Source organism: Nesoenas mayeri (assembly GCF_963082525.1).
Source record: "Nesoenas mayeri genome assembly, chromosome: 3".
Lineage (NCBI taxonomy): Eukaryota > Metazoa > Chordata > Aves > Columbiformes > Columbidae > Nesoenas > Nesoenas mayeri.
Genome location: NC_137544.1, coordinates 1,554,644 through 1,569,552, shown reverse-complemented (window position 1 = coordinate 1,569,552; position 14,909 = coordinate 1,554,644). Strand labels below are relative to the sequence as shown.

Genomic DNA, 14,909 nt, shown 5'->3' with positions numbered 1-14,909 from the left:
AATTGTGCCTCAATTCTGATGCCTATGGCAGGATGTACACTTTGATATCCATCATTCCTTTCACAGCCTTTTTGCTGCCTATTAAATCTGGAGCTCATTTGCTGGTGACCTTTACAGTGTGGTTGGTTGCGGGGGTGACTCTGTGGGAGAGCGGTCCTGCCCTTGCTGAGGCTTTTCCATCCTTCGCATTGTCTCGTTTTTACTTGATCTTACTATTTTTTCTCCTCTCCATGGCAGGGAGAACCGGAACCGGCTGACACAGATAATGCTCCTCAAGTCCCTCCTCCAGGTATGAACATGTCACTGTCCCCGCAGGAGCGTCCAGCCCCCACGCTGGAGGAGCTGAGCTCAGGAATCCTCCCCCCTGGGCTGGTTTAGGAAGAGCTCAAGCTGCGCTTAGTCTTCTCCGCTTGCATCCCCTTTGCCTTGGTGTGTTTTAACCCACCCCAAGTGACACTGTCACCTTGTCTCCCTTTTTCTCGGATGCTTCCAGGTCTCCGTGGGCTTCCAGTGCAGTAACATGCTGACGGCGCTTCCCAGCGCCTTCCTGGACAGGCTGCTCTCCGCAGCCCTCATGGAGGACCCTGAGATCCGCCTCTTCGTGCTCGAGATCCTCATCAGCTTCATCGATCGCCACGGGAACCGCCAGAAATTCTCCACCATCACGTATGTCCTGGGGGGTCCCCGACAGGGCTGGGAGCTGCAGGGCAGCCTTGGGAGGCAGATCTGCTGGGCTGGGAGCGCTGCTAGGATTATTAACAAATCTGGGAGCACCTCTGGGGTGCTTTAATGCTGCAGATCAGGGGTCTGAGAGAGACAGAGGGTCTGAAAAATGCTGAACACAACCATGGTTAGATGGTGGGCCCAGGAGAATGCGCAAGAGCAATAACCTTCTTGAGTGGGTTCATCATGTCCGTGCTGCGTTACCTTGGAAGAAGGCGATTGTAATCCCAGATGGAAACGTCCCTGTGGGTTTTGCTGTGGTCCTGCTAATCCCCTTTGCTTGCAGGCATCTTCAACTCACCTTTGTGTTCCTGAGCTCTGCTGCCCTGAAATCCTGTAGCGATTTGGCTCAGTACTCTTGAATATCCAAATCGCTCTGATAGGGTTTTACAAGCCGCTTTTAGCTCCCCTCTTGGTCCCTGACCAGCAGCTCTACAGGTGTATGGAAATGGTGCCTCTTCCCTCCGATGTCTGATTTTTCTCTTCCCCTTGGATTCTCCTTGCAGCACCATCAGCGACATCTCCATCCTGAAGCTGAAAGTGGACAAATGCTCGCGCCAAGATACCGTCTTCATGAAGAAGGTAGTGACAGGGGCTGGGCCAAGCTGTCCTTGTGTGGACTGATGTGAGGAACATGTGTCTGTTTTCTCGGGTGACACTGAGCCGTGGCGGTGTCCCCTCATGCCTCTGAACCTGGGCATGTCCCTGGGAAAAGCCGGTGGGATTCGATTTGCATCAGCACTTCACATGAGGGCTTTTCTAGACTCCTAAACCTGCTCTTTGCCCAAAGGAATGAGTAACCCAGGGTGTGCTGCTGTCCCAAAAACTATTGATCAGGTGGTTGTCGAAGTTGACGGATCATTTTCTTTCCTTTCTCCCTTCTTTTTCTTTCTTTCCCTTCTTCTCCCTTTCCCTTCTTCTTCCTTTCCCTTCTTCTCCCCTTCTTCTTCCTTTCCCTTCTTCTTCCTTTCCCTTCTTCTTCTTCCTTTCCCTTCTTCTTCCTTTCCCTTCTTCTTCCTTTCCCTTCTTCTTCCTTTCCCTTCTTCTTCCTTTCCCTTCTTCTTCCTTTCCCTTCTTCTTCCTTTCCCTTCTTCTTCCTTCCCCTTCTTCCTTCCCCTTCTTCCTTCCCCTTCTTCCTTCCCCTTCTTCCTTCCCCTTCTTCCTTCCCCTTCTCTTTCTATTTCCCTCCCATAAAACGTTGCCAGGGCTGATGCGAACCCCTCTGGAGCGATCTAGAGGCCAAGAGAGGACCAGTTTATTGCCTTGCACACACCATAGAGCAGCAATGCAGCCCCTAAACCAAAACTGTTGCCGAGCTGACTTTCCCTTGCCCTGCTCTGTCCCACATCAAGCAATGTGTCGCAGGGCTTTTATTTTACTGCTGTGATTTGTTAATGCTTCTCAAAAGAGGAATCATTCTCCTGGGCTCCACTCTTGGACCTGCTGGTGCCTCTGCCCCATCCAGGTCCAGCATCGCATGGTGAAACGCAACCGGATGGACACAGCTCCATCTCCCTGGGGCTTTCTTCTTTTTTGGGGGGACCAGAGGAGCTCTGCTCCCTCCCACATGGCTGGAGGTCCCTTTGCCTGCTCCTGTTGCTTTTCTTTCTCTGCGTCGATGGCAGGGGATGCTCAGGAGGTGACCGCATCCTTCTGTGTCCCCACAGCACGGCCAGCAGCTCTACCGGCACATCTACCTGATATGCAAGGAGGAGAGCAACGTGCAGGCTCACTACGAGGCTCTGTACAGCATGCTGATGCTCATTAGCATCGAGCTGGCTAACGAGGAGGTGGTGGTGGATCTCATCCGCCTGGTGCTGGCAGTGCAGGTAGGTGGGGGGGTGGATGTGATGGGAACAGAGCGTCTGGGAGGGGGGTTGTTTTGGATTTGGGGTCTGTAAGGGAGGGGGATGCAAGTGCTTCATCTGCTCTGAGCTTCTCTCACCGTAAAATCATAGAATCACAACATCATTTTGATTGGAAAGGACCATAAAGATTGATTCTAACCATTAACCCACCCCTGGCACTGCCCCATGTCCCTGAGAACCTCATGTCCGTCTGTCCAGCCCTCCAAGGATGGTGACTCCAGCACTGCCCTGGGCAGCCTGTTCCAATGCCCCACAGCCCTTTGGGGAAGAAATTGTTCCCCAGATCCAATCTAATACCATAGTGAGATCAAACCAACACACTGGAGAGGGACCCCAGTCGCCTTGTCGGCCTCTGAAATGCTGCAAATGAACCCAAACTCCAATGCTGGGGGCAGTTCTGGGCCCCTCACGCCAAGAAAGGCCTTGAGGTGCTGGAGCGAGTGGAGAGAAGGGGACGGGGCTGGTGAGGGGCTGGAGCACAAGTGTGATGGAGCGGCTGAGGGACCTGGGGGGTTCAGCTGGAGAACAGGAGCTGAGGGGAGACCTTCTGATCTCTGACCTGCCTGAAAGGAGCTTGGAGCCAGGGGGGTCGGGCTCTGCTCCCCAGGAACAAGCGCCAGGAGCAGAGGAAACGGCCTCAGGTTGCCCAGGGGAGGTTGAGGTTGGATCTCAGAGATGTGGGTTAGTGCCAGGGTTGGGTTAGTGTTGGACTTGATGAGCTTGAGGGTCTTTTCAACCAAAATGATTCTGTGGTTCTGTGATCTGGGGGGTAGGTGATGCCATGAGCTGGATGGAGCCCATGCTGCGGCCTCATCCATCCTCACCTCATTGAGCCGTGTCTCTGTTGCAGGAGATCGCCCAGATCAACGAGGACAACCTGCCAGCCTACAACCGCTGCGCGCTCTTCGCCCTGGGTGCAGCGTACCTGAACCTCATCAGCCAGCTCACCACCGTGCCCACCTTCTGCCAGCACATCCACGAGGTGCCGGGGGGTCTGGGGACAGGGATCTGCCATGGGCTCTCCTGGCCATCTGCAGGGCCTGAGCTCGGCTCCTCACTTGTCTTCTGCAGGTCATCCAGATGCGACAGCGGGAAGCTCCGTATCTGCTCCCTGAAGATGTGTTTGTGGAGAAACCCACGTAAGAGCCTGGAAAAGACTGGGAGGAGTGGTGACACTGGAAGCTGTGCTGCCACCCAGAGACCTGGACAGGCTGGAGAGCTGGGCGGGGAAAATTTAATGAACTAGAACAAGGGCAAGTGTAGAGTCTTGAATCTGGGCAGGAACAACCCCAGGTTCCAGTGTAAGTTGGGGAACGACCTATTGGAGAGCAGTGTAGGAGAAAGGGACCTGGGGGTCCTGGGGACAGCAGGGTGACCATGAGCCAGCACTGGGCCCTTGTGGCCAGGAAGCCAATGGTACCTGGGGTGAGTTAGAAGGGGGTGGTCAGTAGGTCAGAGAGGTTCTCCTGCCCCTCTGCTCTGCCCTGGGGAGACCACACCTGGAATCTTGTGTCCAGTTGTGGCCCCTCAGTTCCAGCAGGACAGGGAACTGCTGCAGAGAGTCCAGCGCAGCCACCAAGATGCTGCAGGGAGTGGAGCATCTCCCGTGTGAGGAAAGGCTGAGGGAGCTGGGGCTCTGGAGCTGGACAAGAGGACACTGAGGGGGGACTCATTCCTGGGGATCAATATGGAAAGGGGGAGTGTCAGGAGGATGGAGCCAGGCTCTGCTGGTGACAACCAGGGACAGGACAAGGGGCAATGGGTGCAAACTGGAACACAGGAGGTTCCACTGAAAGAGGAGAAGCAACTTGTTGGAGTGAGGGTGGCAGAGCCTGTCCCAGGCTGCCCAGGGGGGTTGTGGAGTCTCCTTCTGTGCAGACATTCCAACCCGCCTGGACACTTTCCTGTGTAACCTCATCGGGGTGTTCCTGCTCCATGGGGGGATTGCACTGGATGAGCTTTCCAGGGCCCTTCCAACCCCTGACATTCTGGGATTCTGTGATTCTCCCTGCTCCCAAGGAATTGGGGTCCATAAGATCATAGTTTGGGTTGGAAAGGACCTTCTGAAGCCAATGTTTCTGACCCAAAGGGACTGGACACCCCACTGACACGATTCTGCCTTCTCCCTTGGTTTTTCTCCATCTCTGTAGGCTGAGCAAGAGCCTTGACCGTCTGGGTCCGGAGGTCTTCTTCTGGCAGAGCAAGATCAGCGAGGTGCTGGGTGGCAGCGGCTACAACTCAGACCGGCTCAGCACACCCTACATCCCCCAGCTGACGGGTACACAGCAGCCCGGGGCATCCCGGGGAACGGGGAAGGGAGGAAACTGGTCCCAATTGTGAGAGTGTGAAGTTCTTGTCCCGTGCATGTGTCTGTTGTGTTTCTGCTCTCTGTTAGAGGTGGGGAAACTGAGGCACAAAGTGGTTAATCGGGAGCTGGTTGGGGTTGCCATGTGTGGCTGGGAGGAAGGAGCTGTGAAGCTCCCTGGGCTTGGCTCGGTCCTCGATTCTGCTGATTTGGGTGAATTTGGGTAAATGTTTTAGATGGGCTGCTACCCTTGGGGTGGGATGTGAAGCTGCGTTCCCAGAGTGTCTCCAATTAGCTCTTCTGCCCTTCCTCTTCCTCAACAGATGAAGATCGACTGTCCAAGAGGAAGAGCATTGGCGAGACCATTTCACTGCAGGTTGAGGTGGAGTCGAGGAACAGCCCCGAGCGAGAGCAGGTACCGTGTTACGCCGCGTCCCTTCAGCACCCCTTGCTCTTAGCAGCCTGGCGGAGGGCAGCTAAGCCCTCTCTAATTCTTCATTTGGCTGCATGCATAATTACTCCTCTGATTGCCATCACAAGGGCTCGTAACTCAGCCCCGGTGTGTCTGGCAGTGAGTAGGGTCACAAAGACCCTAAGTCCCCTCCAACACTACGCTCCGGGTGCTGGCAGCTCCTGGCAAGGGGAGCAGCACGGCAGGAAGGGTTTCCCACTGCTGTTTGGGTAGAAAATATGTATTTTCCCTATATGCATGTTTCTGAGCTACGAGAGCCTTTGGGGAGGTGGCTACTCCAGTGTGAAAAAACATTTTAAAAGTGCATTTTGCCAGGAAAGATAGCCCTGATCTTTAAGGACAGGTTGTGTTTTGGTGTAAGAGCAGAATCACAGGATGGTTTGGGTTGAAGGGACCATTAAAGGTCATCCAGTGCCCCCCCTGCCATGAGCAGGGACATCTGCACCAGCTCAGGTTGCTCAGAGCCCCGTCCAGCCTGGCCTGGGATGTCTCCAGGGATGGGTTATCTCCCAAAATACAGCCTGGGAATGTGGGTCTCCATTGCTGTGGTCCCAGAACTCTGTCCTGTGCTGTGTGCTGAGCATCATCTGCTTTTTTCCCCTTCCTTTAGAGAGCACCAGCAGAAGAGATCACGTATGAGACGCTGAAGAAGGCGATAGGTAAGCAGGGGAACTGGCTGGTGTGGTGTGTACCTGTGGGTGCTGTCACCCCAGTTTATCTGTGCACACCATGGATGGATCCTCACCACCTCACCATGGCACCGCTGCAGCTCTGGGGGTGTCCCTGGGGGGGCTGGTCCAAAAGCCAGAGCTTGGAGACCCTCTCCTTGGCTTTCTAGTGATGCCCAAATCTGTGCTGTCTGCTGGGGCGGTGGGGATGCAGCACGGGGTGAAGAGCAGCCCAGAACCGTCTCTCACCTCTGTTTCAGTAGACAGCGTCGCCGTGGAGGAGCAGGAGCGGGAGCGGAGGCGGCAAGTGGTCGAGAAATTCCAGAAAGCCCCGTTTGAAGAGATCGCAGCCCACTGCGGTGCCCGGGTGAGTCGGGGCTGGGGCACTGGACATCCCCGTGGCTGTTCTGCTGGGGAGAGGCAAACGGTGACAGTCACAGAATCCCAAGCTGGTTGGGGTTGAAGGGACCTCTGGAGATCCTCCAGTCCAACCCAGCTGCTCACGCAGGGTCACCAGAGCAGATCACACAGGTGGGTCCAGGCGGTTTGAATGTCTCAGAGCAGGAGACTCCACACCCGCTCTGGGCAGCCTGGGCCAGGCTCTGGCACCTCCCAGCAAACAAGTTTCTGCTCATGTTCACATGGAGCCTCCTGTGTTTCAGTCTGTGCCCGTTGCCCCTCACCCTGGCCTTGGGCACCACTGAACAGAGTCTGGTCCATCCTCTGACACCCACCCTGACATATTGATCCATTGGTCACATCCCTCTCAGCTTCTCTTCTCCAGCTCAACAGCCCCAGCTCTCTCAGTCTCCTCATCACAAAGATGCTCCAGACCCCTCAGCATCTTTGTGTCCCTCCCTGGACTCTCTCCAGTAATTCCTTGTCCTTCAACTGGGGAGCCCAGCACTGGACCCACAACTGCAGATGTGGCGTCCCCAGGGCAGAGCAGAGGGGAAGGAACAACCTCCCTGACCTGCTGCTCACACTCTTCCTCATGCACCCCACGTACCATTGGCCTCTTGGCCACAGGGAACACATGGTTCTGAATTTTGCCAGCCCACCTTCCTACTGCTCTGGTGACTTGGGGAGGACAACAGGGTGTTTGTCCCATATGTACCACCTTATACAAACACATTCATACGGCCTCTGTGTCTGTGTTACAGGCGACGCTACTGCAGAGCAAACTCAACCAGATCTTCGAGATCACCATACGGTGAGTTGGGGTGACGGCCGAGCGCGCTGTGCCCAACACAGTTTGTCAAGTCATCCAAAACGCTGCTGGTGGAGCGGGGGGTGTCTGACCACAAGGCCACTGCTGGATGGGGGACAATAGGAGCCACGTGTGTCCCTCATCAAGGAAACTCATGTGCTAGGGATGGGTCCCAGCCTGGGGTTGGGGCCTCTGTGGTGGCAGAGGGGACAGGGGTTGCGGGGAGCAACCTCTGGTTTGCTTGCCCACGTTCTCCTCTGCTGTGGTAGCACCGGGGAAACCTGCAATGGTGCAGGAATGTGTGTTTTCTACACCAGGCTTTGCTTCCTACCCAAACCTCTCTGGAAACCACCTCATCGAATCATACAGTCATTTTGGGTGGAAGAGACGCTCAAGGTCATTGAGTCCAACCATTACCCCACCCCTGGCTCTGCCCCATGTCCTGAGAACCTCACGTCCGTCTGTCCAACGGGTGGAAAATAGAGCTGAGCCCTCCAGGCACGAGCCAGCTGGCCTGGGGCGGCTGGGAACTTGGCACCGGATGAGTTTCCCCATCATTCCAGCCTCCTTGGTCCCTTCATCACCCCCAGACCCCTTCCAAGGTTCTATCCTGCACCAAACATGTTGTAGAGGATGAAGCATCCCTCCTGCTAGCCCATGTAAGGCTTGGATAAGGAGCATGAAGGAGCCTCCTGGAAGCCAGCACAGCTCTTACATATAGACTAGCCAAGGCCAACCCCATAGAAAACATGAGTCATAGAACCATTTTGGTTGGAAAAGACCTTTGAGAGCATCGAGTCCAAGTGTTACCCCAACACTGGCAGTGACTGATGTCCCTAAGAACCTTATTTCCATCTGTCCAACCCTCCAGGGGTGGTGACTCCAGCACTGCCCTGGGCAGCCTGTTCCAATGCCCCACAGCCCTTTGGGGAAGAAATTGTTCCCCACATCCAACCTCAACCTCCCCTGGTGCAACTTGAGGCCGTTTCCTCTGCTCCTGGCGCTTGTTCCTGGGGAGCAGAGCCCGACCCCCCTGGCTCCAAGCCCCTTTCAGGCAGTTCAGAGATCAGAAGGTCTCCCCTCAGCCTCCCTTTTCATCCATCTCCCACCTGTTGTGTTTCAGGCCACCACCGAGCCCCTCTGGCACCATCACAGCCGCTTACGGTCAGCCCCAAAACCACTCCATCCCGGTGTACGAGATGAAGTTCCCGGACCTGTGCGTGTACTGAGGGCGGCCCTGCCGGCGGGACCGAGCTGGCACCAAGGGACCTCTTGGGGACAGAGCGCCGACCCCGCGGGGAGCTCATCCTCGTGCAGGACGGGTGGGGACACGGACACCGAGGCCACCCCAAGATTTGTCGGCACCACAAAGCCGTGTCCTGTACTTTTCTTTTCGGACTCGCTGCCTGCGCAGCCGCGTTTGTGCGGCGGTTGGTGGTGCAGGAGGCTCGGGGCACGGTGGCACGGGGAGCTTGCTGTGATGTCCCTCTCCAGTTTCGGAGAGGAGAAAGGAGATGCCCTGGCTCTGGGCAGAGCACGTTGGGCACGCCTTCCCGGCACAAAGCAAACCCGTTTCTTGGGGAAATCCCTCCCCACATCATCCATTGACCACATCAGGAGCCCCCAGCGAGGGGCAGGGCTGGAGATGGAGGGGGTGAGACTGGAAAAGGCAGGAGAAGGTCTGGGGTGCCATGTGCTGGAGCCTGCGGCAGCCCCAAAACCAAAGCCTGGCTTTGGGGCAGGTTATTGGCGAGGGGACGGTCTCCCCGCATCTTCCCACAGCCCCCTTGGTGTGGGGACAGTTCCCCTGGGTGCTTCGAGGTGTCCCCATGTCCCCGATGGAGAGTTTGCCCGGTGAGGGCGGTGATTGTCCCATCGCGGCGTGGGGACACACACAGCAGCCTGGCTGGTTCCAGGCCACTTAAGATGTGATTTCTTTGGGAAAACCCACTATTTTTGGGAGAACCCACAGGAATGCCCAGCTGAGCCCGCAGCGGTGACACAAGGCACGAGCAACCACCGTGCTGGCAAATATTAACTCGTTAACCCACCGTTTTCATAGTTTTGGGTTTGGGTTGTCGCAGTTTTGGGGCTCCTGTCTCAAAGAAAGAATTGCTTTTATTTTTCTTTAGCAGAATCACTTTGATAAAGTCCCATCTTGCACCAACTGAGCCATAACCACCAAGAAACCCCCGCGCTGCAGGAATTAGCTGAGATAAAAGGTGTTTTACAGGGTCCACCCTGCATCCGATGGGCTGTGGGTCGCACCTCTTCTTGCTCAAGAGCCTAAACCTGGATTTGGGCTGGGGGAGGATGAGCCCATCGAGAGTTCTGCTTTGGACACACATGGTAGAAAGTTCTGGGTCCTACCAAACCAAAAGTGCGAGGTGAAGACGGTCAGGATGGGGAGGACAGGTCGCTTGGGGGTATTTAGTTGTTCACGGGGGGTATTTCATCATTCACAGGGGGTTTTGTGTCATTCATAGAGGGTATTGAGTTGTTTGTGGGGTATTTAGTTGTTCGCAGGGGAGTTTCAGTTCATGGTGTATTTGGTGGTTCAAAGTGGGTATTTGGTCATTCAAAGAGGGTTTTCAGTCGTTCACGAGGGTATTTAGTCATACACAGAGGGTTTGGAGTTGTTTACAGGGGGTATTCTATCATTCATGGGGGCATTTGGTTGTTCGTGGGGGTATTTAGTTGTTCACAGGGGGGTTTTTAGTTGTTTGAAGGGGGTACTTGGTTGTTCCCAGGGGTTATTTAGTTGTTGACAGCATTTTCAGTCATTCATAGGGGTATTTACTCATTCATAGGGGTATTTACTCATTCTTAGGGGTATTTACTCATTCATAGGGGTATTCAGTCATTCACAGGGGATATGTAGTTGTTCTCTGGGGATTTAGTCACTCACAGGAGGTTTTCAGTCGTTCACAGGGGGTATTTGGTTGTTCACAGGGTGTTTTTAGTCATTCATAGGGGTATTTACTCATTCATAGGGGTATTTACTCATTCTTAGGGGTATTTACTCATTCACAGGGGATATGTAGTTGTTCTCTGGGGGATATCTAGTTGTTCACAGGGTATTTAGTCACTCACAGGAGGTTTTCAGTCGTTCACAGGGGGTATTTGGTTGTTCACAGGGTGTTTTTAGTCATTCATAGGGGTATTTACTCATTCATAGGGGTATTTACTCATTCACAGGAGATATGTAGTTGTTCTCTGGGGGGTATCTAGTTGTTCACAGGGTATTTAGTCACTCACAGGAGGTTTTCAGTCATTCGCAGGGGGTATTTGGTTGTTCATAGGGCTGTTTAGTCATTCATAGGGGTATTTACTCACTCGTGGGCTATTTACTCATTCATAGGGGTATTTACTCACTCGTGGGCTATTTACTCATTCATAGGGGTATTTATTCATTCATAGGGGTATTCAGTCATTCACAGGGGATATGTAGTTGTTCTGTGGGGGGTATCTAGTTGTTCACAGGGTATTCAGTCACTCACAGGAGGTTTTCAGTCATTCACAGGGGGTATTTGGTTGTTCACAGGGTGGTTTTAGTCATTCATAGGGGTATTTACTCATTCATATGAGTATTTACTCATTCACAGGGGATATGTAGTTGTTCTCTGGGGGGTATCTAGTTGTTCACAGGGTATTTAGTCACTCACAGGAGGTTTTCAGTCATTCACAGGGAGTATTTGGTTCTTTGCAGGGGGTATTTGGTCATTCAAATGGGGTATTTAGTTCCCCGGGGGGGTCTCTTTCAAGCTCTGGACTCGCCGCTTCTGTCTTTGTCACACGAAGAGACACAGAAGGGTCTGAACTGGAGCCGTGGGGGGGGACAGCAGCGTCCCCATGTCCCCCCCGGCTTCCTTCAGCCACCACCCATTTCCCCACCACATCTCGCTACAGACCTTTGGTTATTTTAAGCTGTAATTACACATCACCTCCCCCTTTTTTTTAAATGTATTTTTCCCCTTTGGGGGGCGGGTAGAGTTTGCGACCGCCCCGAGGTCACCGCTTGTAATCCGGGTTTAGGAAGTGATCTAGCTTAAGAGGACAGGAAAAAACAGGGTTTATTTCGGTCCCCCGGCTGGATCACGGCGCTGGCCCCGCTCAGAGTGTGGCCTGAGGGTCTCCTTGGGGTCCCTGTGTGTCTCTGTCCCCTATCCCCCACCCCTTTTTGCTCCCCGAGTTATGCCCAGAGCTGCTGAACCCCAGGTTTGGGCTGGGGCAGGTTTTGGGGTTGGTGATGGGAATGGAGGGTTTTCATTAAAACCACTAAAATCTTGAACAAAACACAGTAGGAAAAGCAAGTAAACCCCGAATTGTGTGTCCACAGGGAAAAACCACCATCAAAACTCTTCAGAAAACACAAAAAAGGTGGAAAGGTGAGCGCAAGGTTTGCTCGCCCTGAAGGAGCCACATGGACAGCGTGGGGCACATCTCGGGGTGCCCATCGTCCCTTTTGGGACAGAAAATACCCCTGGGCTCTGCTCGCAGGACCCGGACTGTGGGTTTTCCCTGTTGTCCCTCTGGTCCCAACGCTTGTCCCCACGGGGCCGGGGCTGTCACCTCCCCGCTGGCTGCGTCCCCCGGCATGTCCCACTGTCACCCCCTCCGCATTTTGGGACCCAAACTCCACCTGTAAATGTCCCCCCCCCCCCCCCCCAAACACACACACAGTGTAAGTGACCTGTTTGTACATCACGTTTAGTTTAGATACTTGTGTACCTATAGATGACAAATATATTTCTATATGTTTCTATATAGAAATATATCTCTATATTTCTATAAGCGGGGCAGTTTTAGGTGCATGTGTGCGTTTCCATCTCTGTATTTTGGAGCACTGTGGCGTTCGTGTGTGTGTGTGTGTAGCTGAGGGGAGTGGGTTGTTCAAAAAGGGCCGAGAAGCCGTGAATATTTTCCAATGCATCGTCTTAATGCCCTTTTCGAATAAACGTTGATGTTGCCACCTTTAGGGTTCTGCTGTCTTGACTGGGGCAACGTCTTTCTGCCCTGGAAGAGGAAGAATGGTGCTTGGACATGGGCTTTAATGGTCCCTAATGGTTCTGTGGTTCAGGGTTCTGCTGTCTTGACTTGGGCAACGTCTTTCTGCCCTGGAAGGGGAAGAATGGAGCTTGGAGATGGGCTTTAATGGTCCCTAATGGTTCTGTGGTTCTAATGGTCCCCATCCATGATTCTATGATTTCCAACCATCCCCTATACCCCCCAGCTGCAGGATTTTACTTTGCAACTGTTTTCCCCACCCGTTTACAACCAACCAGATACCTATGGAGACGTTGCCGACACCTGCTTAGCTTGCAAAAAACTTTATTGTTGTTTTTTAATTTGTTTTAGAATTGTTTTAGGATTCTTTTAACCCATCATTTACAGTATTGTACAGCTCAGTGAAAATATATGAAAATCATCCAGCGTGCTCCCAACTGGGCATCATCCCCCCCATCCCCGTGCGTGTCCGGCGACGTCTTTATCCCAATCCTGTTCCCACCCAGGAGCGCCCCAACAATTAAGAAGGACATAAGGAGTGATGTCTAAGTGAAACACATGCCAGCGGGACGCTAAAGCGAAGGGGGAGGGCAGGACGCCTCTTGGGCTCTCTCCCCCCATCACTGCCCCTTCTTGTAGGCGCTTTTGACGATGGCGTTTTTGAAGAGAGTCACTAGCGGGGTCTGGCCGTGCTCCGAGCTCATGAAGCCGCCGTAGCGCTTGTCCTTCAAGGGCGCGTGCCAACGGAAATGGCGCATGCGGTAGGACCCGCCGGCCTTCTTCTCCTCCTCTTCCTCCTGGCTTTCCTCCTCCTCCTCCTCCTCGCCAGGCAGTGTCCCGGTGCCGCCGAGCGCCAGCTCCCTCCGGAACTCCATGGGGTAGCTCTCAGCCGACTCCTCCTCCACCCCGTTGGGATAGACCTTGATGGGTCTCCTCTTGCGTCCCACCGGCTTGCCCCAGCGAAAGTGCTCCATGGAGTATGAGCGTTTGCCTTCCTCCCGCTCCAGCCCCGTTCCCTCCTCCTCTTCCTCGCGGCGGGGCGGCGGGGCGGCAGGGAGCGATGCCGGGGCTGGGTTCCCCCCCACCGCCTCGTCCCGTTTGTGGCCCCCGCCGCTGCTGCTGTTCCTCCGGCCGAACTTGTTCCAGCGAAAATGGCTCATGACGTACTTGCGGATGCTCTCGGAGAGGGGCTGGAGGTGCCCGTTCCCCGGGTAGACGGGAGCCTCGGCCGACAGGTCGGCTCGGCACGCTGCCACACACGCCTGGAGCAGGGAAAAGGGGTGGGAATGGGGAGGACATCACATTGAGGGTGGTGAGAGCCCGGCCCAGGTTGGCCAGAGAGGTGGTGGCTGAACCATCCCTGGAGACATCCCAGGCCAGGCTGGACGGGGCTCTGAGCAACCTGAGCTGGTGCAGATGTCCCTGCTCATGGCAGGGGCTGGGTGAGATGAGCTTGGAAGATCCCTTCAACCCAAACTATTCTGTGATGCTATGATTCTATGATCACCTAGGGGGACTTTGCAGCTGCTTGCACAGAATGGGTCTTTCACAAGATGCTTGTGCCCCACTGAGGTCCCCATGCGGTGCCACCCCCTTGATGAGGACCTTTGATGGTTGAGCATGGTGCTCAGGCACCAAAGCAGCCCTGGGTGGCTGGAAACACTACAGGGAGGGGGGCACAGCCCCCTCTGTGGGGACCCTGGAGCAAACTTGTCACCTGAGCTGCTGTCAGCACCACCCTCCGTGAGCACCCATGGGGTAAACCCAATACTCAAATTGCTACTTCATCCCATGCAGAATCATAGGATCACAGAATCCCAGGATGTCAGGGGTTGGAAGGGCCCTGGAAAGCTCATCCAGTGCAATCCCCCCATGGAGCAGGAACACCCAGATGAGGTTACACAGGAAGGTGTCCAGGTGGGTTGGAATGTCTGCACAGAAGGAGACTCCAACACAGGAGGGATGAAAAGCTCAAAAGCTTGTTTTAGCATCATCCCCCAGCGTGAAGCCGAGAGGCACAAGTCCCCCGAAACCTGTGGGTCACTGGGTGCAAACCCACATCAATGCAGGTCCCCCTGTGGTGACACTATTCCTGTCACCTCCACGCCCAGCCCACCGTGCCAGTCTATGGGGGGGGTCAGAACCCAAAGCAACCGGATGGCGATCGCCGTCCCCGAGCTTACCAGAACGCCGCTGTCACTGGTGAGGTCCTGGCACCTGCTGCTCTCCCAGCACGGACCAGTGGCACCAGTGGGGTGCCAGAGCAGCAGCCCCAGCAGCACGGGCAGGCTGCCCCACAGCGCGCTCGGCATCGCCGCTGGGCTCCCGGGGCGGGCACAAGGGGCTCTGGGTCCGGAAACCGTGCAGGAACTATGGGGAGAAAAATAAGAAACCCCCTCTTTTATTCTTTATTGCAACCACCTTGTCGAAGTCGCCTCTGCTGGGGTCGCAGGAGTGGGGTCCCCCCAGCTGAGCCCCCTTTGCCCGTCCCATGCGAGATGTGTTAGTGCTGCCAACCCCTCCTTCTGCAGAGTTTTCCTCCATCCTCAAGGCTGTCACCTTGGGGGGGACTGTTTTCCACCGGAGGGGAAACTGAGGCACGGAAAAGGGAATGCAATGACTGAAGCTGCGCCCGCATCGCTCTGCTCTGCACCAA

The 14,909-nt window shown here is 54.8% G+C and overlaps 2 protein-coding genes across 2 annotated transcripts in view; one reads left to right on the top strand and one right to left on the bottom strand.

The window, feature by feature from the left end:
• EFR3B (EFR3 homolog B) overlaps window positions 1-8,475 on the top strand; it is a gene marked incomplete at its 3' end in the record, with an annotated part of 29,031 nt that extends 20,556 nt beyond the window's left edge. The window contains exons 10-21 of the mRNA XM_080342731.1: window positions 238-289; window positions 494-666; window positions 1,230-1,305; window positions 2,391-2,552; window positions 3,442-3,573; window positions 3,663-3,730; window positions 4,742-4,869; window positions 5,220-5,311; window positions 5,979-6,027; window positions 6,297-6,403; window positions 7,200-7,249; window positions 8,370-8,475. Coding sequence (XP_080198857.1) covers window positions 238-289; window positions 494-666; window positions 1,230-1,305; window positions 2,391-2,552; window positions 3,442-3,573; window positions 3,663-3,730; window positions 4,742-4,869; window positions 5,220-5,311; window positions 5,979-6,027; window positions 6,297-6,403; window positions 7,200-7,249; window positions 8,370-8,475 — 1,195 coding nt within the window. The remainder of the gene's footprint in view (window positions 1-237; window positions 290-493; window positions 667-1,229; window positions 1,306-2,390; window positions 2,553-3,441; window positions 3,574-3,662; window positions 3,731-4,741; window positions 4,870-5,219; window positions 5,312-5,978; window positions 6,028-6,296; window positions 6,404-7,199; window positions 7,250-8,369) is intronic.
• A 4,398-nt stretch (window positions 8,476-12,873) lies between these two features.
• On the bottom strand, window positions 12,874-14,565 carry POMC (proopiomelanocortin; the record flags this gene model as incomplete). The annotated part of the gene is made up of 2 exons (XM_080342770.1): window positions 12,874-13,515; window positions 14,437-14,565. 2 exons carry the CDS (start codon window positions 14,563-14,565, stop codon window positions 12,874-12,876), a joined length of 771 nt encoding a protein of 256 aa, XP_080198896.1.
• Between the last annotated feature and the right edge of the window lie 344 nt (window positions 14,566-14,909).